The 21,908-nt window shown below is 35.3% G+C and overlaps 3 protein-coding genes across 3 annotated transcripts; 2 read left to right on the plus strand and 1 right to left on the minus strand.

Annotated features, from left to right (window-relative positions):
- Positions 1-9,054: 9,054 nt before the first annotated feature.
- On the plus strand, positions 9,055-17,204 carry LOC116006853 (4-alpha-glucanotransferase DPE2-like). Its single transcript, XM_031247351.1, has 24 exons — positions 9,055-9,288; positions 9,562-9,950; positions 10,174-10,291; positions 10,383-10,438; positions 10,516-10,643; positions 10,751-10,877; positions 10,976-11,172; positions 11,262-11,340; positions 11,457-11,495; positions 11,790-11,909; positions 12,051-12,152; positions 12,282-12,365; positions 12,455-12,697; positions 12,809-12,906; positions 14,097-14,124; positions 14,241-14,315; positions 14,618-14,689; positions 15,007-15,126; positions 15,299-15,396; positions 15,553-15,712; positions 15,823-15,921; positions 16,238-16,435; positions 16,578-16,671; positions 16,841-17,204. The coding sequence occupies exons 2-24, from the start codon at positions 9,597-9,599 to the stop codon at positions 17,008-17,010; spliced, it is 2,859 nt and encodes a 952-aa protein (XP_031103211.1). The 5' UTR covers positions 9,055-9,288; positions 9,562-9,596; the 3' UTR covers positions 17,011-17,204.
- A 430-nt stretch (positions 17,205-17,634) lies between these two features.
- On the plus strand, positions 17,635-18,934 carry LOC116007139 (4-alpha-glucanotransferase DPE2-like). Its single transcript, XM_031247741.1, has 4 exons — positions 17,635-17,651; positions 17,968-18,165; positions 18,308-18,401; positions 18,571-18,934. The coding sequence occupies exons 1-4, from the start codon at positions 17,646-17,648 to the stop codon at positions 18,738-18,740; spliced, it is 468 nt and encodes a 155-aa protein (XP_031103601.1). The 5' UTR covers positions 17,635-17,645; the 3' UTR covers positions 18,741-18,934.
- Positions 18,935-19,677: 743 nt separating this feature from the next.
- Positions 19,678-21,625, minus strand: LOC116005479 (transcription termination factor MTERF4, chloroplastic). The gene has a single exon (XM_031245681.1). It carries the CDS (start codon positions 21,250-21,252, stop codon positions 19,744-19,746), a length of 1,509 nt encoding a protein of 502 aa, XP_031101541.1. The 5' UTR covers positions 21,253-21,625; the 3' UTR covers positions 19,678-19,743.
- Positions 21,626-21,908: the final 283 nt, after the last annotated feature.

A 21,908-nucleotide genomic window follows, 5' to 3' on the forward strand; every position in this document is an offset into this window, starting at 1 on the left:
AATGGTAGTATGAGCAGACGAGCAGTGGCAATAAATAGGGCGGTGAGGGGGTGGGGGTTGGGGTAAACAGGGAAGGGGGGTGGGTGGGGTGAAAGAACGCGTTTATGGGGTCACGCGTCACCATATTTTGTACGGACTGTCTCTCTTTCTCTCTCTATCACAAACCATGGTCTACAATTTTGTTTTGACTGTGTACTCACAAATTAAAATTCCTTTATTTTTTTAATTAAAAAGATATCATAAAATATTTGACAAATACTCAGTAATATATACTCTGTAATTATTACCTGATTGTGTTAATAGATTATGATTACGAATTTTATTAGACATTTTGATTAGAGTATAGTATTTTACTATCGAAAAAAATAAATTTATTAATTGAAACATCAGTAAGTAAATTACTGAAATAGGTAAATATTTAATTTACTAATGGCTAATGTAGTGTTTGTCATAGTTAATAAGTGAATTGTTAAGTAACAATAAAATTGAATGAGTGCTAAGATGAGTTGTGAAGAAATTAAATTTGTAGTGGTGATGCTATAAGTAAAAGGAAAAAAACGTTTTTTTTTTAATTATTTATAACAATAATTCCATACTATTTTGATATTGTACAATTTTATTTTTTTTATTTATAGAGTAATACTTTGGGTTTTCTTTTTATATACAAATTCTTCCCTAGTTAAGTTATGGTCCAGCCGAGCCAATTTCCTAAAAAGATGCATAATTGGTAGTCTCAGCTCAGAAAAAGTATAATTTTAAGATTTTTTTAAAATATTAGTTATATTAAATATTAAGTAGTATGAAGGATAAATTTATGATTAAATGATTTGTCTTAACGTGACAGATAGACACTAGACCTTTTGAGTTCTATGTTTTGTCTTAAGAGAAAAATGAAATATTGCTATGATGAGAGATTGAGAGTGATGTGATATTGATTATTGTAAAAAAAGTTTTTCACTAAATATTGAGTAAAATTTGAATGTTAAAAATGGTTCAAAATTGTTCTAATATTTGTGTATTGAGTCATCTAAATGTGCTTGGTGTTCCTATATTTATAGTTAACATGATTAGTGTCTTTTTCTCCATATAAGTTTTAAGATTTATTTATTAATATATGTTTAAAGTGTATGATTATATTGGTTGATTTATTTATAATTTATGAGATTAATTTCTTCTAATATGTTATAGCTGTAATTCTGTAAATGCTCTAATGGTGGTTTGGGTCAACGCTAAATATTAATTGATAACTTTTTTTATTAGGCAAGAGAGCTTTTGATTTCTTTTGTAAATGCTCTAATAATTGGTTTGAAGTAACACGTTAAACATTAATTGATACAACTGTTTTTTTTATAAGTCAAAGAGCGTGTTTAATGTATTTTTCGAAGAGTTTCTAATGTGTTCCACCAGCTGGCACCTACAAATGCTCTAACGACTCGTATGAGTCAACGCTAAACATTAATTGATACAACGACCTTTTATTAGTTAGAGAGTTTGCTCAATCTATATGACAGAGCTTCCATCGGGTTTCACCTATAAATGCGCTAATGACTAATTTATGCCAATGACATTGTGGTTTAGTGACACAAAGTGACTCTCCTAAATATGAGGTGATGGGTTCGAGCCCTAAATATGTTGTAAATAATAGTAACTCACATGTTTTCTTCAATCACACATTGTTGGTATATGTGTATTTAGCTATTCATTGAGTCTCTAATTTGACAAATATACACTATATGATGCTGTTCAAATCAGTAACATCTTGTTTTAAATAGTATATCAATCAAAACATACTAAAATCTCACTTCTATTACCATATAAAGTATATTTTAAAATTATTTATAACTATACCAGCTGGATTATAAGTGGATTTCTTCAAATTGGATATGGTACCAATTAGGACTATTTGTGTCATGTAATGTATACTGTCATCTATAATTCCCAAAAATCTTCAATATTGACTATTCAACATTCATACTACTAACATTTTGGGAATGATATCTAGTAAAGGAATACAAGGACTGCACAACATATTATGGTATAATTGGGAATCTGGAAACAATGATGCAGTTCAAAATGTAAAACCAAAACTCAAAGGTTGACTATAACGTTGCACTTGAAGAGATTCACGTGCTAGGGTTAAGAATCTTCTTATTTCAATTGCCCTTGACGGGTCGGCATGCAGGGAAAGGATTCCCATGTGTAATTGCCTTCTCTTGAGTGACGGGAAAACTGCAATAGAAAAATTTGTGCGATAGATTTGATCAAGATGGTATTGTCAAGAATCGAACACGTAACTTAACTTTTGACACGAGAATTATGTTTTACTCACTTGGGTATCCCTTCCGGGTGGACCAACGCTACATTTTGAGTATTAAGATGCTGGAGTTAATTATCTTTACCTTCATCCAATAGTGATGATTACTTTTGCAAAAATATTTTTAAAAAATTACGCTATTTACTACAAATCGTGTTAGATGCCAAATAACTTAATGTTTTAATTAACTATCATGATTCAATTCAAGTTGTCTTCCCTTTTGAAACCTTTTTGAAAAAAATAAATAAAAACCTTGACTACATAAAATGTGATTATACCACTCTAATTAGATTTATAAGATTGTTTAAACGTCATTGGCTATCACGCAACAAAACTCACCGTGGCTCACGAAGGGCACATGAAAGATGTTGCATGCCAGTGCCGAGTTCACGGCAGAGGATGCACATGACCGATCAAATAGGACTATCCTAAACAAGAAATATAGCGGCCACCTATCTGTGGCCGACTTCAAGTCATAAGAGTAACGAATTTCATTCATAACATATGTTTAGATTATAATTGTAAATTTTTTCGTAAAAAAAAATGAAAAATAAGTTAGGGTGGGGTATTAAAGAAGTTATGTTGCATAAGTGTGGGGCTAGTGGAATTGCTGTGCATTATGTCATTAAGAAATAAACAAAAATCTAAGAGGTGAGGCTTTTGAGGTAAAGGCTTGAATGTGTTGATCTATCCATTTTTGCCGTGTGGGTCCAAGAATCTTTTTTTCATTTTTTGCTCTTTTTTTTTTTTTCTCTCTCTTTTTCCTCTTACCCCACCGGTCCCACACTTCATGTGATCATCATCAATTAACGCATTCATGCCCCCATCTCCAAGATTTATGAAATTATTATGTAAAAATAAGTACGCCATTGATACTTCAAAAAGAGTTAGTCAAAGTGTAATGGGGATCGGAATAATATGAGTGACGATATACAAGTTTTGTTAATAGTTTTATTAATTGAGTGAGTATAAAATGTTGCACTAAACATGATAAATTATGCTATTTTATACTATGTGCTATAGTAATTTTTGCCCAAAGTGGTTTGTAGGAGGAAGGTCTACGTGACGTCTTTGGGTTAGAGCTCTAGGGCGGTGGTCAGCCGCTTGTCCAACTGTCACCTTGAATTATAAACCTACTAATCAACAGGTCTTATATATTACAACTATTCTGTATGCCTTCTCCATAGAATGGGTAAGTTGGTCGGTCAATAAATAAGGATTATAACCCATAACGTTATTATACCCACTACGTATATTAGTATATAGCATGATTTATTAATTCTTCAGCAAAAAAAAAAAAAAAAAAAAAAAAAAAAGAGAGAGAGAGCATGATTTATTAATAGATCTAACGGCTAAAAAGATGAATAGAAATTAGAGATAGGAGCAGACAGAGGATAAAGCAGAAGCCAGTCTTTCTTGAATGGAAAAGCAATCTACATGTGAACTCAAACTTTTGGGTTAAAAAGAGGGTGCCAGCTGTGACGTCATTCTTCGATGGGCATGACGAGAGCAAATATATTGCCAAATTATACAGGTGGAAATGACTTGGCAACTTAAAGGCGTCCACCGAAATCCTTCTTAATTTTCATTAAAAAAATAAATTACTTTTACTATTAACTCTCAGCCTTTTTTTTTTTACCGCCCCGGCTCAACATCAGCAGTCCAGCCGGCTTACAGTCTACACATGCGGCTCGGCTTTATTTTTGTTTGGGTAATGGGGTATTACATCATTTTGCCCCCTTAACTCTCTGCATTACATTATTTTGTCCCCTTAACACGAAAGTAATTATAAATTTGCAAAAATAATTAGACAAAACATGCACTTTTAACTGTTAATGCAACGATAGAGTTAGAAGTATGACTTTTATAAAAGGATGTGTTATATTAAAGAGTTTTGAGTAAGATTTTTCTCTAATAAAAGTTAAACTCTGTGAATTTAACTTGAATTGAATCTAAATTAATCTTACAGTAATAAAGATATCATATGAGTATACCGTATACAAAATAAAAAGTGTATGATTGATTTCTCAATTACTCACAAATTTGTACATGACTTAGCTTGCAAATGATGTGGTTTGTGTGTGTCTCTCTATAGATATTTATAAACCAATGAAGTGATATGTCTCTTGGAACAATAACATAGGGCATTGGGTTCACAATTATTGGAGTCGAGAAACACAACTTAGTACATGTCTGATCTACATGTGCATGGATAATATAATGTCTTGCCCCATTGTTCTTTGATCATCATAAGGAAGGACATAATATGTTTGATAGCAACCTATACTCTTTTTTTTTTTTCTTTTGACGAAGGAAATCTGTATTCATAACTCAAGAACATGAACAAGTAATCTTGTGATTATGTAATAATACTTATACTCATTTTGTCTCACCTTATACATTGAAATTCGATTTATATTTTAAAATAACAATAAATAAATGATGATCAACCCAACAACTGAGTCAAACTTTTCCTAAGTAATATAAGTGTTAGATTGTGCGAATCCAACTAGGCCCTAATCCAATTTAGTCTCAAGTAGTGAGAATACTGGATGACGTATGAAAAAAAAAAACCCCCTCAATTAATCAAATATTAATTGTGTAATGTTGAGAAAGTAGTTATGGACAGATACTACATTGTAATAGAGTCAGTAGTACTCAAAAAAAAATGTGTAATGTAACACTATTAGTTTGAAATTCTAAATTCAAAAGAAAATAAAAAAAGGTAAGTGTTCAATTTAAAATCCTTAAAGTGTTCCAAACAAATGAACAATGAATAGACTAAAATTATTAACAATTTAATTTTTATATATTATATTCTTAATTCCTCAAAAAACAAAAAATGATCTGTTTTGAAAACGAAGTAGTAAACAAGATTAGGCTAGGTGGCAATGTATGTATGCATAAATATTAAACTAGAAAGTATCAATCAGATTCTTCGACAGTGACAATTCAAAGAATTTGATTTGGTAGATTAGGGGGGAAAATGGATGGGTGAATCTTGTATATACTATAATAATACTATATCCGTCATGTGTCTGATTCGGTTAACGAGGCTTGACTGAAGTTATTTTTAATCCAATTTTTCATAATATTAAATTTAGTATTAATATACAAAATTTATATATTTAGAAACTACACTAAAAGTACTATTAAACAGAAAAAATCAAATTTAAAAATGAGTAAAAATTACTAAAGAAAATAAACAAAGAAGAAGGAGTTGGTTTGACCAATGAATAGTAAGTAGGACAGGTAAAATAGGACAGAGGGAGTAATATATAATAATCAAAATTAATTTTTTTAAGTCTCAAATTCTAAAAGTTTATAATCCAATAACGAACATATACATATATAAAAGTTAATTGTTATTTTTTTTTTTAACGTAATACGAAATGTTAGTGATTTTATTATGTTGCAACATTATCCTTAAACACAATGGCGCTGTGAAATGCAACCAATCTGTTCCATCTTCCCCGGCGTGACCCGGGGACTCCCTAATCTCCATAGTCACATCACTGTCACAATTATTTATTTTGTTCAAAAAAAAAAAAGAAAGAATCAAGTTTTAAGAAGCAGCCAATTGTGATTTGCCCACCCCACCCATGTCCCTCTCACTTTTATTGGGCACCTTCTTGGAGCTTTCATCAAGTCTAATATAATATGACTTTTTAACTTTGAAACACTATACACAATCAATTTCAAGTGAGATTTATTACTTTCTTTGGGTGACAATAAAAATTAGCAATTATTTTTTGAATGTGTACAAAATCCTGGTAATGTGTTACTCAATTTTTTCCTTGATATATTTGAAGGGTTTAATTGGAATTGATATGTAGTCCTGAAGATCAGCTCAACTAGCTAACGAACGAAAAATAAATTTATAATTTTTTGATATTGTTGTGAGCACTACTGCACTAGTGTATATGTCAATTGAGGCACATCATGTAATTTATTTCTTCCACCCATTTTCATGGCAAGAGCGTTGAGAGATCATTAAGCTTCGTTCAATATAATTATATTGTTTTCTAGCTAATTCAAAATGTTGTTGCTATGAAATTTCAAATCAATACTTATGACTTCATAGGCAAAATTATATTTAAATTTAAAATTATGTGTACTCAAAATCAATCAAATTCCTTAAATTATCATTGGATGTTACAAGAGTACTTTTTTTTTTGGTTTAGTAACGAAGGAAACAAACAATCACTATCTTGCATGTACTAAACAAATTTTATATTGTGATTTTAGTTGATAAAAAAATTAAAAAAGTTAATAAATTTAAAAATTCAAACCAAGAAAATTAATAGGTGGCTACCAGTATCAAATTCTTTAATTAATTAATACAATATTACTCTTTTGAGACATCTTCCTTTTCTTTTGCTATTATGATTTATGAGTGCTTTAATTTAGTAATCAGGTTTTGGTGGATCCCAAGGCAAACGGAAAAAAAAGAGAGAGAATTGGGATAGAAAGCAATCCTGGAATGATCATGTCCTGCGCATCCGTTTAGTTCAAGTAAAGCATAAAGATTAAAGTTCAAATACAATTTTTACTTTTTTATTCTTTTCTTTATTATTTAAGTACATCTTTATGCTCTCTAAACATTAAAATATAACAAAAAATAACGAGAAAAAGAAAACATATACTATCATACTAACGATCATAATGCGCACGTACATGCTGTGGTATATATTATATTGATATTACTCCACATAAAATATTTGTCCATTAAAAAAAATCAGTTCTCACTAACAAAATTATTGAGATAATCATAATTTTAAATTGTGAATCCGTAAGATCCTCCAAGTCAATCAAGCTCAGTGTTAATTCAATTAACTTAGTCACTAAACTATTCAAGCATAAGCCGATTTGACCAGCACTTGCCCCTTAATTAGGCCGACCTAGTGCAAATGGGAATTAATCTAAGATGATATGAACTTAAAGGTACCTCCTATAGTTAGGGTCTGCTCAGAATAACTCATGGTCTAACCAAACTATTCAAGCATAAATAACTATACATATTACAACACTTTACCTAATCTTTTTCCTTTTTTTTTTAAACACCTCTTGGAGTAATTTTTTATATGGGCCAAAGCCCATCCTTTTCCATTTCTTCCTAGTTCCTACAGCATTGAGAAAAATGGACGTCTAATATTTGGGCCACAACATGAACCAAGCCCAACTTAAACTATTTGTATTCATTATTTCATAGACCATGACCTACAAAATGTACATTATTTGAGTACTGAGTGCATATTATTTTTGTATATTATCAAATGGAATGATGTCCCAAACTCAAATAATGTATCTTCAGTACACAAATAATATATCTTTAATATATTAAAAATGTAATTCATGATTGATGATCCATACAGTTGTGTGGACCACGGTCATTAAGTGTAGGTATGCATTATTAAAAGTGTGAAGTTAGTAGTATGTAAGTCCAACTAAAACAAAGTGTTTAGTTTTACTCTTTAGAGGGATGTCTCAAATATAACATAAACTGAGGTTTGGTCATTACTTTCATATTGTAGTATGTAAATGCCACTATAATTTGCATTGTGAAAATTAAAATATTTCGTACAATGTAGTATATGTCCATATGTTCAACCACATGACCTCTGACCGACTATGTTTTTTAGAGAGTTATATTGGATACATAAATTATATCATGGACTATGATTCACAATGTGGTATGAAACAACTTCATTGTGTTATAATTGTTTCCATGTAACTTGTTATTTTTATAGTTATGTTGTTTATTTCAATTGTTAACAAATATGTTCGTGAACGTGTTTGTTAAGGTTAACGGACATGTTCGTGAACGTGTTTGTAAACCTTAACGAACGTGTTCGTTAACAAATATGTCCGTGAACATTAACGAACACTAATAAATGATTAACAAACGATCTCGAACACGAACACTTGAAAATTCTTAACAAACGAAGAGGAACAACCTATGTTCGTTTATGTTCGATTCTCTAAGTATAAAAACTAAAATATCCTACATAATGATAATGGTAATAAAAGTAATAAGGATAAAATTATCCAATCATGTGATTTTTTTTCTCAACTTTCATGAAAAACAAAATATTACACTTTACAATGAAAATTCTTTCCTCAAAATTAAGGATGGAAAAAAATTTCATGAACTAAACCGAGAAAAATTTTATTTTTCTTAAATTTAAGAAATTTTTTTTTCTTTTGATAACTTTTTTCATCCAACAAAACATCCTCTTATTGGGTGTTTGGTTGGATATAGTTGCAATTCATTTACAATTTAATTCCTTAGACATCCTAAATTGCAGTGTTTGATTAGAGAGAATTGCAATTTCACCTAATTGCAATTTCCTCCATTTGAATAATTGAAATTCATAGACCCCATAAGAATTACAATTCAGTAGTAGATTGGAAAGGAAAAAACATACTAACTAAATTGCCCTTGATTATTATTATTATTACTATATATACAAAGGAATTTTAATTTTATATCACCTATTTCTTTCTCATCACCAATAATTTGATTCTTCTGTATAAAACAATGTAATTTAAATTTATACTTTATTCTAATCTCATTCGAATTACAATTTTATTTTCTCCTCCCAACCAAACACAACACTTTTATCGGGGACATAAAAGTAAAGTGACGAGCCGACGTGGCGACGTCCTAGCAGTAGTAGCGCCCATACTGTCGCTCCCCCGTGAAGATATCATATCATACGATTGCTGAAAATCTGAAATTTATGCACGTTGCCTTCTTCTCACTAAAAGACATAATAAATCTATCACCTTTCTCCTCCACTTTTCTGATCTCTCATACGGGCCGTCAATGCATTCATGCCCAATTTCTGCCTAATATACTAAAAATATCTACTCTTGATATTTCGCGGCCATTCTTGTATTTTTCCCTGGATCAAAACCAATCCTTTTCCAGAAAATCTTGAACCAAATTGCAATCTCCATTGTAGCAAGAGGTAACATTTCAATTATTGTGTACTGAGCTTCAATCTGGGTTATAGTTCAGGTTATTTGTATATATATGTGTTAAATGCTCTGAACTTCAATCTGGGTATGCTAAAAATCTGTTCTTTTTGATGAAATTCTACATAGATATTCCCTTTGATCCATTCTAGTGTAGAAAAATGCAATCTTGATTCCCTTGTGATCCACTTTGCTGAATGTTAATGTGGGGAGTCTGGAGTTTCTTGCTCAAATTGATTGAAAACTGGATTTTTGTTGGATTCCAGGGATCTTATTTGAGTTGAATTGATTTCTGGTGAAGATGGTGAACCTGGGGTTATTATCTGGGAAAAAACCTCTCAAGTCAGTGAAGGTGTGCTTCAGAATACCATATTATACTCAATGGGGGCAGCACCTTATTGTGTGTGGTTCGGAGGCGATGCTCGGTTCTTGGAATGTGAAGAAGGGTCTTTTGTTGAAACCTTCTCACCAGGGGGATGAGCTCATCTGGTCTGGAAGTGTGCCTGTTCCTCTTGGATTCAAAAGCGAGTACACTTATTACGTGGTCGATGATGAAAGGAATATTGTGAGATGGGAAGGTGGAAATAGGAGGAAACTAGTGCTGCCTGAAGGACTCGAGGAAGGTCTTTCAGTAGAGCTTCGAGACCTTTGGCAGGTTAAACTTGCCATCTCTCTTTAAATTTGTGAAGAGAACGAGTGATCACTGAATTCCCTTTTTATCTCCTCTAGAATTCAGTTTACCTTTCATATATACTTGAAAATAGGAATTGACTCGGATTTTGGACATTAAAATTAATATACTACTGGTGTGGATGAAGTAATCCAGAATTCCGTTCTGCTCACATGATTATTTAAGTTCTGCTTAATTTTTTTTGCAGACTGGTTCTGACGGTATTCCTTTTAGAAGTGCATTTAAAGATGTCATCTTTCGTAAAAGTGGGAGTTTAGACATTGAAAAACCACATGTGCCCATCCAAACTAAGTTGGGCCAGGAAGGTTATATTTCTTTTCCCAAAAATGATTCTTGCTCTTTAAGCATTATATATACTGTTTGGGAACAACCGTCTTATTATAACTTTATAAACAGATTCAATCATCATACAATTCAAAATATGCTGCCCAAACGTAAATGAAGGGACATCAGTAAGATCTTGTTACTTCTGACAAATGCTTATGTTTTACATTTATATGCATTGCTTGACGAATTAAAATATTTTCAGATTTATGTGATTGGAAGCTCCTTGAATCTGGGGCAGTGGAAGGCTCAGGATGGAGTTAAGCTCAACTACGCTGGTGACTCATTTTGGCAAGCAGAATGTGTGATGACTAAGGATGACTTTCCTTTAAAATATCCTTTTGGACCTTAGGCATCTTGATTACGATGCACACTCAAGTGTTCCTTTTCTTAAATGTGTCCTTTTACGGTTTTCTATTCTTTTCCTTAGTACTGTTTACATACAAATACTGCAAATGTAACAAGTCTGGAGGATGTTCTTCGGAATATGGTGGGAACCGGGAGCTTACAATTGACTTCAAAACTAGTCAGCCAAAGTACTTGGTTCTTTCAGATGGCATGATGCGGGTATGCTGTCACCAAAAACTTTGTTTAGTCTTTCCAGATCATTCACACTCGATGCTGAAATATGAATTGAAGAGGAAGGTTGTAATGTGTTTTATCAGGAAAGTCCTTGGCGTGGTGCTGGTGTTGCAATCCCCATGTTCTCTGTGAGATCAGAAGCTGATCTTGGCGTCGGGGAGTTTCTTGACCTCAAATTGCTCGTCGATTGGGCTGTCGAGTCTGGTTTTCATTTAGTTCAACTCTTACCAATTAACGACACATCAGTGAACGGGATGTGGTGGGATTCATATCCATATAGGTATAACATCTTTTCTCAGTGGTGAATGGGATCAATAGAAGTATAACATCTTAGAGCTTTAAATTGCTTATTTCTCCTTTGTATTCCAGCTCACTTTCAGTATTTGCATTGCACCCATTGTACCTAAGAGTAGAAGCACTTTCAGCGAATATTCCAGAAGATATCAAGGTACAAACTCCACTGTTTTCCACTCATTTTCATTTTCTTTAGTCTAGAATCACATAAATAACAGAGCCTGAAGCGAGTACTGTATCTTATGTTTGTCTTTTCCATCTTACGTGTAGCAAGAGATAAAGCAAGCAAGACTTCAGCTGGACAAAAAGGTATTCGTGTGTGTGTGTGTGTGTAAGTGCATACGTGCTTGTATGTATGTATATGTATGCAGCTCTTTTTGCAAGAAGTTTGTGCATTTGTGACTAATATCAGATTAACTCTTATCTGAATTTATGTAATTCGGTTGCATTCAACCTATCATCAGAGTAGATAAAGAACAGAAGCTCCTTTTTTTTTTCTTTTTTTTTTTTTCCTGATTGGCAATCATGCTTATAAAGAAAGGCATAGCTTGCATATGCCCGTGGTAATTCTGTTATTCATTAAATTGGTTTGCATAAATGCAGGCTGTAGATTACGATGCTACCATGGCTACAAAACTTTCGATTGCCAAGAAAATTTTCATCCAAGAGAAGGACAAGATATTAAATTCAAGTTCCTTCCAGCAATATTTTTCCGAAAATCAGGTCTTCATATATTTTATTCGTATATCGTGTCTTAGGATTGTAATTAAATTAATGAAATGCTTTATTGATGCTTGACAAGTATTATTTCAGTAATTTCACAACTTTGATTCCTTCGTTTTGCCATTGCTTCATTAACTGCAGAATTGGTTGAAACCCTATGCTGCATTTTGTTTTCTGCGTGACTTCTTTGAAACATCGGATCACAGCCAGTGGGGTCGCTTTTCTCAATTTTCAGAAGAAAAGGTAACGTGGATTTTACACTGCCACAGTTATAAAGGAAATTCATTTTGCATCTATTTAGGGAATTATAATTCAAAATCGTCAATTCCTTTTATCTATCTTTCCATTAACAATGCTAACCCGTTTCTTCAGCTCGAGAAACTTATCTCAAAGGACAGCTTGCACTATCAAATAATTTGCTTTCATTACTATATCCAATTCCATTTGCATACGCAAGTAAGTAAAAATTAACTTAAGCTATCTTGTATTCTAGCATTTCTGCCTCTCGTGGGCATGATATTACACGGTTGAGATTATGATGACAGTTATCGGAAGCTGCTGAATATGCAAGAAAGAAGGGAGTGGTACTCAAAGGCGACATCCCTATTGGTGTTGACCGAAATAGCGTGGATACGTGGGTCTATCCTAATTTGTTCCGCATGAATACTTCCACCGGGGCACCACCCGACTATTTTGATAAAAACGGGCAGAATTGGGGATTTCCAACTTACAACTGGGAAGAGATGTCCAAGGACAACTATGGATGGTGGCGTGCTCGTTTTACACAGGTTTGTGCATTATGGATTTTTTTTTTTTTTTTTCTTATTTGCCTTTTCAAGAACCCTAAATTCAGAATTATCGTTTGTTTCAATACTTTTTGTTTTTGCTTTATTTTGCAGATGGGGAATTACTTTACAGCTTACAGGATTGATCATATACTGGGTTTCTTTAGAATTTGGGAGCTTCCCGATCATGCCATGACGGGCCTCTGTGGGAAATTTCGGCCATCTATACCCATTAGTCAGGTAGTCCTACAGTCCCGTGCAGACACTATCACTTTCTTTTGCTCGTTTTCCAAGACTAGGATTTTGCGGTGCAAGATTAGTATTCTCACATTCATGCCTATACTATCTTCTTTCAGGAAGAGCTCGAGTCTGAAGGAGTATGGGATTTCGACCGCTTAACCCGTCCATATATTCGATCGGAATTTTTACAGGTATTTAATATATTTAGGCACTATATGTGGCCAATAACCTTGTGGTCTAGTGGCACGAAATGCTGTCCCATATGGGAGGTCATAAGTTCGAGCCTCAGTGGGGGTGATATTGGCTCTTTCTTTGTGCTTCAGTAGGTTGAGAAAGTTGGGGGTGATATTGGCTCTTTCTTTGTGCTTCAGTAGGTTGAGAAAGTAGTTATGAACAGATACTGCATTGTAGCAGAGCCAGTAGTACTAAAAAAAAGGGAAAGGGGCTTCATTCTCAGATTTCTTATTATTTCTTTTGGCTGTTAATTTTACAGGAAAAATTTGGAGCTTCTTGGACTATTGTTGCTTCAAACTTTTTAAACGAATATAAAAAGAACTTTTACGAGGTAAATTCCATTTTTCCTAATAGTTATGTATCCCTTGCTTTGATATTATGCATAAGTATTTGTTTTGAAAGTGTGTAGTAGATGCTAAAGTGAACAAGAATTGTAATTCTTTCTTCTATTATTGGTTTGCATACAAATTATCCGAATGGTAGTATTTGTTCATTTTCATCTTATACCTTTCTTTTGTTTATATGTGATATCAACATCTGGATTAGACCCGATGTGCAATGTTTCTATGTCATAAAGTTTTTTAGGTTTAAGTTTTGGAAAAAAAAAAAAAAAACCTTCCGAAAATACTTACCCTTTGGTGTATGTAGTTCAAGGAGGATTGCAATACCGAGAAGAAAGTCGCATCCAAACTGAAGCTATTCTTGGAGAAAAGCGTGTTTGGAGAGAGCGAAGAGAAACTGCGACGAAAACTCTTTGATCTTCTGCAGGTATGAACATTGTAGGTTAAATAGACATGTAGTCAGGCGGTGAATATATTTTCTTGGCATTTTATTTTTAGGAATTCGTTTTTTACGTCTCGAGAATGTTTTTGCTNTTCTTTAGAATTTGGGAGCTTCCCGATCATGCCATGACGGGCCTCTGTGGGAAATTTCGGCCATCTATACCCATTAGTCAGGTAGTCCTACAGTCCCGTGCAGACACTATCACTTTCTTTTGCTCGTTTTCCAAGACTAGGATTTTGCGGTGCAAGATTAGTATTCTCACATTCATGCCTATACTATCTTCTTTCAGGAAGAGCTCGAGTCTGAAGGAGTATGGGATTTCGACCGCTTAACCCGTCCATATATTCGATCGGAATTTTTACAGGTATTTAATATATTTAGGCACTATATGTGGCCAATAACCTTGTGGTCTAGTGGCACGAAATGCTGTCCCATATGGGAGGTCATAAGTTCGAGCCTCAGTGGGGGTGATATTGGCTCTTTCTTTGTGCTTCAGTAGGTTGAGAAAGTTGGGGGTGATATTGGCTCTTTCTTTGTGCTTCAGTAGGTTGAGAAAGTAGTTATGAACAGATACTGCATTGTAGCAGAGCCAGTAGTACTAAAAAAAAGGGAAAGGGGCTTCATTCTCAGATTTCTTATTATTTCTTTTGGCTGTTAATTTTACAGGAAAAATTTGGAGCTTCTTGGACTATTGTTGCTTCAAACTTTTTAAACGAATATAAAAAGAACTTTTACGAGGTAAATTCCATTTTTCCTAATAGTTATGTATCCCTTGCTTTGATATTATGCATAAGTATTTGTTTTGAAAGTGTGTAGTAGATGCTAAAGTGAACAAGAATTGTAATTCTTTCTTCTATTATTGGTTTGCATACAAATTATCCGAATGGTAGTATTTGTTCATTTTCATCTTATACCTTTCTTTTGTTTATATGTGATATCAACATCTGGATTAGACCCGATGTGCAATGTTTCTATGTCATAAAGTTTTTTAGGTTTAAGTTTTGGAAAAAAAAAAAAAAAACCTTCCGAAAATACTTACCCTTTGGTGTATGTAGTTCAAGGAGGATTGCAATACCGAGAAGAAAGTCGCATCCAAACTGAAGCTATTCTTGGAGAAAAGCGTGTTTGGAGAGAGCGAAGAGAAACTGCGACGAAAACTCTTTGATCTTCTGCAGGTATGAACATTGTAGGTTAAATAGACATGTAGTCAGGCGGTGAATATATTTTCTTGGCATTTTATTTTTAGGAATTCGTTTTTTACGTCTCGAGAATGTTTTTGCTAGGTTTTTTCCTTACCTCGATAGTGATGTTTGATTTTTTTTTTTTTTTTTTTTTTGGTGGTCTCAGGACGTAGTCCTTATCAGAGATCCAGAAGATCGAAGAAAGTTTTACCCTCGTTTCAATCTAGAAGACACGTCTAGTTTCAAGGATTTAGACGAGCACAGGTACCGGATTTTGATATTGGCTATTTTATCATATAATATGGTTGGCTTATCGAATAATTTTACTTCAATGATTTCACAAAAGGTTCACGCTACACACTGCTTAAATCTATACGAGGTCACGACTTCTTATTCAACAATTGCTATACTCTTCTGCAGTAAAAATGTGCTGAAAAGATTATATTATGATTATTACTTTCATCGGCAAGAGAGCCTTTGGCGTCAAAATGCACTTAAGACTCTACCGGTTCTTTTGAACTCGTCGGATATGTTGGCTTGTGGGGAAGATCTTGGCATGATTCCTGCTTGTGTTCATCCTGTATGATACCGTCATAAATTACCAACTACTTTCTCTTTCGAGAAACACGTATGTTCAAATTTGTGGCTAGTTTGTGTATGGTACCTAGTCACATTGCGGTTTCTATGCAGGTCATGGAAGAGCTGGGCTTAATAGGCTTACGGATTCAGCGCATGCCAAGTGATCCCGGAGTGGAATTCGGTATTCCTTCTACATACCCCTATATGACGGTAAAACTCTTTGCTAATCCTCTCGTTCACTAACTTTGAATTGCTTAGAAGTTAGAACAAGTGGAATTACACTCCACCCCCCATCCCATAGTGGCGTTTATAAGAATCTAAGATTGGCCCACCAATACCAACGGGTAGACAACCGGGTGAACACAAAGTGGCCAAATCATATGTTCTCTCTTATAAACTAAAAGATTCAATCACACTACAAGATTGAATCCAATAAATTAGCTAGTCTAACCCATTGCCTTATAAACCCATATGTTCTCTCTTATATTTTCAATGTGGGACTCTTAACACATTGATTAACCCACAGGTATGTGCTCCGTCTTGCCACGACTGCTCCACTCTGCGCGCCTGGTGGGAAGAAGATGAGGAAAGAAGGCGTCGCTTTTTTTCAACAGTCGTGGGGTCCGATGAGTTGCCTCCTGATCAATGTACTCCTGAAATTGTCTACTTCGTCTTGCATCAGCATTTCGAGTCCCCATCGATGTGGTCAATCTTTCCTCTCCAGGTAATTTTGTTTATTTTTTCCCATGTCAGCAGTGCCCTAGCGTCTATAGCAATACAGGACCGTGTAACTACAATGCACTACGAAGGTTCTCGAGCTGTTTGTAGAGTTGAAATCACTATTTTTTTTTTTTACGTATTAACAGGATTTGCTAGCACTCAAAGAAGACTATACAACCCGCCCTGCAATGGAGGAGACGATAAACGACCCAACAAATCCAAAACACTACTGGCAATATCGTGAGTGCATTTATTTCTTTACTGTTCTTTTCCTTTTCTGTTCCTGTTATCATCGCCACACTGTTCTTTCTCATTCATTCCCGAACTTCTGTAAAATGGGAAAAGCCGTGGGAAACAGGCAAATATGCGTTTTTCTGAGGTGAATTTCGCTAAACCATTTCCCGCGCAGGTGTACACGTGACAATGGAGTCGTTGCTCAAAGATAAAGAGCTGACGGGCATCATCAAAAATCTCGTCCATGGGAGCGGGAGATCTTATCCGGGAAGGCTGCAGGATGTTGCTAGCGATAAAGGTGAAAGTGTTCCCTTGGCAGGGCAGAAAGAAAAAGCAGCAGTCTAATGAGGGGTTGATATTGCTTTCATTCCACTTCTAGATAGTAAATTATGCAGGACTGGCAATTGCTACTTTTACATTTTATGGTGGATTTCATGCTATTTATGTTGCTGTCATACACTGTAATCTGAATAATGATATACATTTCTTCTGCTGCAAATGTTCATAGTAATAATTAATAAAGTGCATCTTTTGCCACCTCTTTTGAATCCCAAATACATAGTTGATATGTCCGGGTGGATGTATATATAAGCAAATTATATCGGGACCAGAGTTCACATTGTGGACCTTGGTCTAGATTGTATACATACAGTTAATATATTATGTACTTTTAGCAACTATCAACGCATTGTCACCCTTATTTCTCCCTCTCTCTCTCTCTCTCTCTCTCTCTCACACACACACACACATATATATATATATTCAAAAAAAAAAAAAGAAAAAAAAAAGCCCACCGGAATACCGGATACCATGTGACGACTCTTCCAACTGCTAGATCCAATTTCCGGATGAGCCATTTTTTAGGGGAACGTGCTTTTAAACAGAAAAAATAAACTCTTCTCAAGACATTCTACCATGTCCCCGTTCAAGAGTTTTTACATAATTTCCTTTTGGGACACAAGACTTCTACATACCCCTATATGACGGTAAAACTCTTTGCTAATCCTCTCGTTCACTAACTTTGAATTGCTTAGAAGTTAGAACAAGTGGAATTACACTCCACCCCCCATCCCATAGTGGCGTTTATAAGAATCTAAGATTGGCCCACCAATACCAACGGGTAGACAACCGGGTGAACACAAAGTGGCCAAATCATATGTTCTCTCTTATAAACTAAAAGATTCAATCACACTACAAGATTGAATCCAATAAATTAGCTAGTCTAACCCATTGCCTTATAAACCCATATGTTCTCTCTTATATTTTCAATGTGGGACTCTTAACACATTGATTAACCCACAGGTATGTGCTCCGTCTTGCCACGACTGCTCCACTCTGCGCGCCTGGTGGGAAGAAGATGAGGAAAGAAGGCGTCGCTTTTTTTCAACAGTCGTGGGGTCCGATGAGTTGCCTCCTGATCAATGTACTCCTGAAATTGTCTACTTCGTCTTGCATCAGCATTTCGAGTCCCCATCGATGTGGTCAATCTTTCCTCTCCAGGTAATTTTGTTTATTTTTTCCCATGTCAGCAGTGCCCTAGCGTCTATAGCAATACAGGACCGTGTAACTACAATGCACTACGAAGGTTCTCGAGCTGTTTGTAGAGTTGAAATCACTATTTTTTTTTTTTACGTATTAACAGGATTTGCTAGCACTCAAAGAAGACTATACAACCCGCCCTGCAATGGAGGAGACGATAAACGACCCAACAAATCCAAAACACTACTGGCAATATCGTGAGTGCATTTATTTCTTTACTGTTCTTTTCCTTTTCTGTTCCTGTTATCATCGCCACACTGTTCTTTCTCATTCATTCCCGAACTTCTGTAAAATGGGAAAAGCCGTGGGAAACAGGCAAATATGCGTTTTTCTGAGGTGAATTTCGCTAAACCATTTCCCGCGCAGGTGTACACGTGACAATGGAGTCGTTGCTCAAAGATAAAGAGCTGACGGGCATCATCAAAAATCTCGTCCATGGGAGCGGGAGATCTTATCCGGGAAGGCTGCAGGATGTTGCTAGCGATAAAGGTGAAAGTGTTCCCTTGGCAGGGCAGAAAGAAAAAGCAGCAGTCTAATGAGGGGTTGATATTGCTTTCATTCCACTTCTAGATAGTAAATTATGCAGGACTGGCAATTGCTACTTTTACATTTTATGGTGGATTTCATGCTATTTATGTTGCTGTCATACACTGTAATCTGAATAATGATATACATTTCTTCTGCTGCAAATGTTCATAGTAATAATTAATAAAGTGCATCTTTTGCCACCTCTTTTGAATCCCAAATACATAGTTGATATGTCCGGGTGGATGTATATATAAGCAAATTATATCGGGACCAGAGTTCACATTGTGGACCTTGGTCTAGATTGTATACATACAGTTAATATATTATGTACTTTTAGCAACTATCAACGCATTGTCACCCTTATTTCTCCCTCTCTCTCTCTCTCTCTCTCTCTCACACACACACACACATATATATATATATTCAAAAAAAAAAAAAAAGAAAAAAAAAGCCCACCGGAATACCGGATACCATGTGACGACTCTTCCAACTGCTAGATCCAATTTCCGGATGAGCCATTTTTAGGGTGAACGTGCTTTTAAACAGAAAAAATAAACTCTTCTCAAGACATTCTACCATGTCCCCGTTCAAGAGTTTTAACATAATTTCCTTTTGGGACACAAGACATTCTACCATGTCCCCGTTCAAGAGTTTTAACATAATTTCCTTTTGGGACACAAGTGAAACGAGCTCGTTGTCCGTCTGTTAGGCTTCTCCCAACATTTACATTTAGAATCAACTAACCCATGTGCAAGTACAATTCACATCGAGCCTTTCCCAACTATTGATGCCGATCGGTAAAATCTCTATTAGTTAATAGTTAAAATAACAAAGAAAATTTACAAGCCAAAATGAAGAAATATTTTTCATTTTGATAGTAATAATTTTGATAATTGTTTCAGAGGTAATGATCTTCTTTTTTTTTTCTTGGGAACAAAAAAAGAATAAACTTTATGTTAATAGCATTGCATTACAGATATTCATAACTCATACACACGAAGTACAAGTTAACTACAAAGAGACAGTTCTCCTATAAAGTATTTCATCATCACTCTCCTCTTCTTCTTCTGATACAATCTCACTTCCTGGTAGTTCTAACTTTCCACCCATAACAAAAGATGGACCATTATTTTCAGCCTCTATAAAATCACCATACAATCTCTCTTCAAATCTTTGGTCACTGCAGTTGAGAAACCAAGCCAGTGAACATTTGATTCCCTTGCTCTGTATCCTATGGTATCTCGGCTTTATTCTCGACTCCAAGCTATACGTGAAGTATTCTGGAAACTCGACAAGTTCTTTCATAGGCCTAGCCATTTCGGTTTTGAAAAAGTAGTAGCTATTTTTCATGATACCGACTTGTAAAGCAACCAACTGAGGGCATTTCACGACCATCTTCGCCACATCGTCGGATGGAAACCCCCGCCCAAGAAGGAACTCGACAGGTTTCATTATTAGATGCTGGTTAAGGCTAACGATCTGTGGCATCTTCTCGATTACACGAGCAAACCCATCAGGATCGATTTTCAGCTTTAGGTTGAAGAAGTACTGTTGTGAAGACAGTTTTGCCTTCACCGGCAAACCAAGAATCTGTGGGTATTGAGCTATAACAGACGGGAGAACTTCTCTCTTAATACCAAAACTTGTCAAACAGTCCACGTTGGGTTTCACAGTCTCTTCAAGATCATATCCAAGTAAATATGCTCGCTTCTCAAGCATCCTCGCCAAAATTTTCTTTGGTAGACCAAGCGAAACCAAATAATCCACAAGCGGTTTAATCATAGTCCCAACTCTCATCCCCAAAAGATACGGGTATTGTGTCACCATTGGACCTATATCTCTCGGGTTAACCCCTATACTAACCAAGTACGCCACAGATGTACTCATCGTCCCCTCGAGCTTAAACCCTAACAGCTCCGGATACTTCATCAACACATAACCAATATCTTGCTTCTCAACATCAAGGCCCCTGAGAAACCTAATAACCGGAACAAGCTCAACCACAACACTAGAATGGAGACACTGCGGATAATTTTTCACAAATTCACCAAGCCTTGGCTTCGAAATCCCAATCTTTTCTAAATACGATAAGACAGGAATCATGTTCTTCCTCACACTACACCCCAGGATTAATGGATACTCATTCATGTCATCAATAGTTAAACCTATTTTCTGCAAGAACTCAACACGCTCGCGCATGACTTCCACAGTGGAAGGCAACTCCAAATCCTCTAATTCGTCAGGGACTATGCCTATACTCTTCAAATAGTCACAAACTATAACCCGTGACACGAGTTTTTCTTTGCGCCCTTGGATTACCCCCCATGTCACCGTAGGCATTTCATATTCAGGGAATTTAGAGGCTTGTGTTGAGAAGGGCAAGATGGGTTCCGCCCTGGGAAGGCATTTGTTTGGTTGTAGGGGGTTTTGGGAGGGTTTAAGAAACTGGTTTAGAAATTGGGTTGTATGGCGCTTGAGGATTTCTTTGATGGGTTGGTTTCTTCTAACAATGGAAGTCATTTAAACAAACAGATAGAGTGCAACCACAATAACCCAAGAATTGAAACCAATAAAATGAGAATCTATGTAAATATGGAACTAGGCTTCATTGGATAGAAGATGGTGCAGCATCTCACTTACTGGAAACGCCATTTCTCCGCCGGCACTCCGTCGTGAAAATCGCCGGTAAGAAGCTGATGCATCAAAGCACTGAGTGTCCTGTTAATTACTGGGAAGAGGATTCCGCACTTGAGACCGATGAATACGAGAGGTCCAGATTATCAAGGAATAAGAAAACTGTCAACCATGGCTACGGTGGCGCATTCTCCGGCGGCCTGTAGAGAGGATTATCGGAGCTTGAGACAAGAGCAGAAGATTGTGAGGAAACTAATATGGACTTCTAAATGGTGAGCTAGGGATCAGTGACAAAATGGGCTTCTAAAATTTGGGCCATAACCCGAGTAGAAATTAAACAGCCTAAGCCAAGTAGAAATGACAATATAAGGGTTTTTTCAGGTCAATTCAGTAACGATCTGACCGATAGTAAAAAGTCATAGCTAACTCAATAGCTACTTGTACTAAAAAGGAGTAAATCCCCTCTAAACAATAAAATAACAAGTAATCTCTCTAGATTGACATCGGGGACATATTTACTAGTTATATCATCTACAATTCTA

The sequence above is a fragment of the Ipomoea triloba genome, chromosome 15, assembly GCF_003576645.1.
Source record: "Ipomoea triloba cultivar NCNSP0323 chromosome 15, ASM357664v1".
Taxonomy (NCBI): Eukaryota; Viridiplantae; Streptophyta; class Magnoliopsida; order Solanales; family Convolvulaceae; genus Ipomoea; species Ipomoea triloba.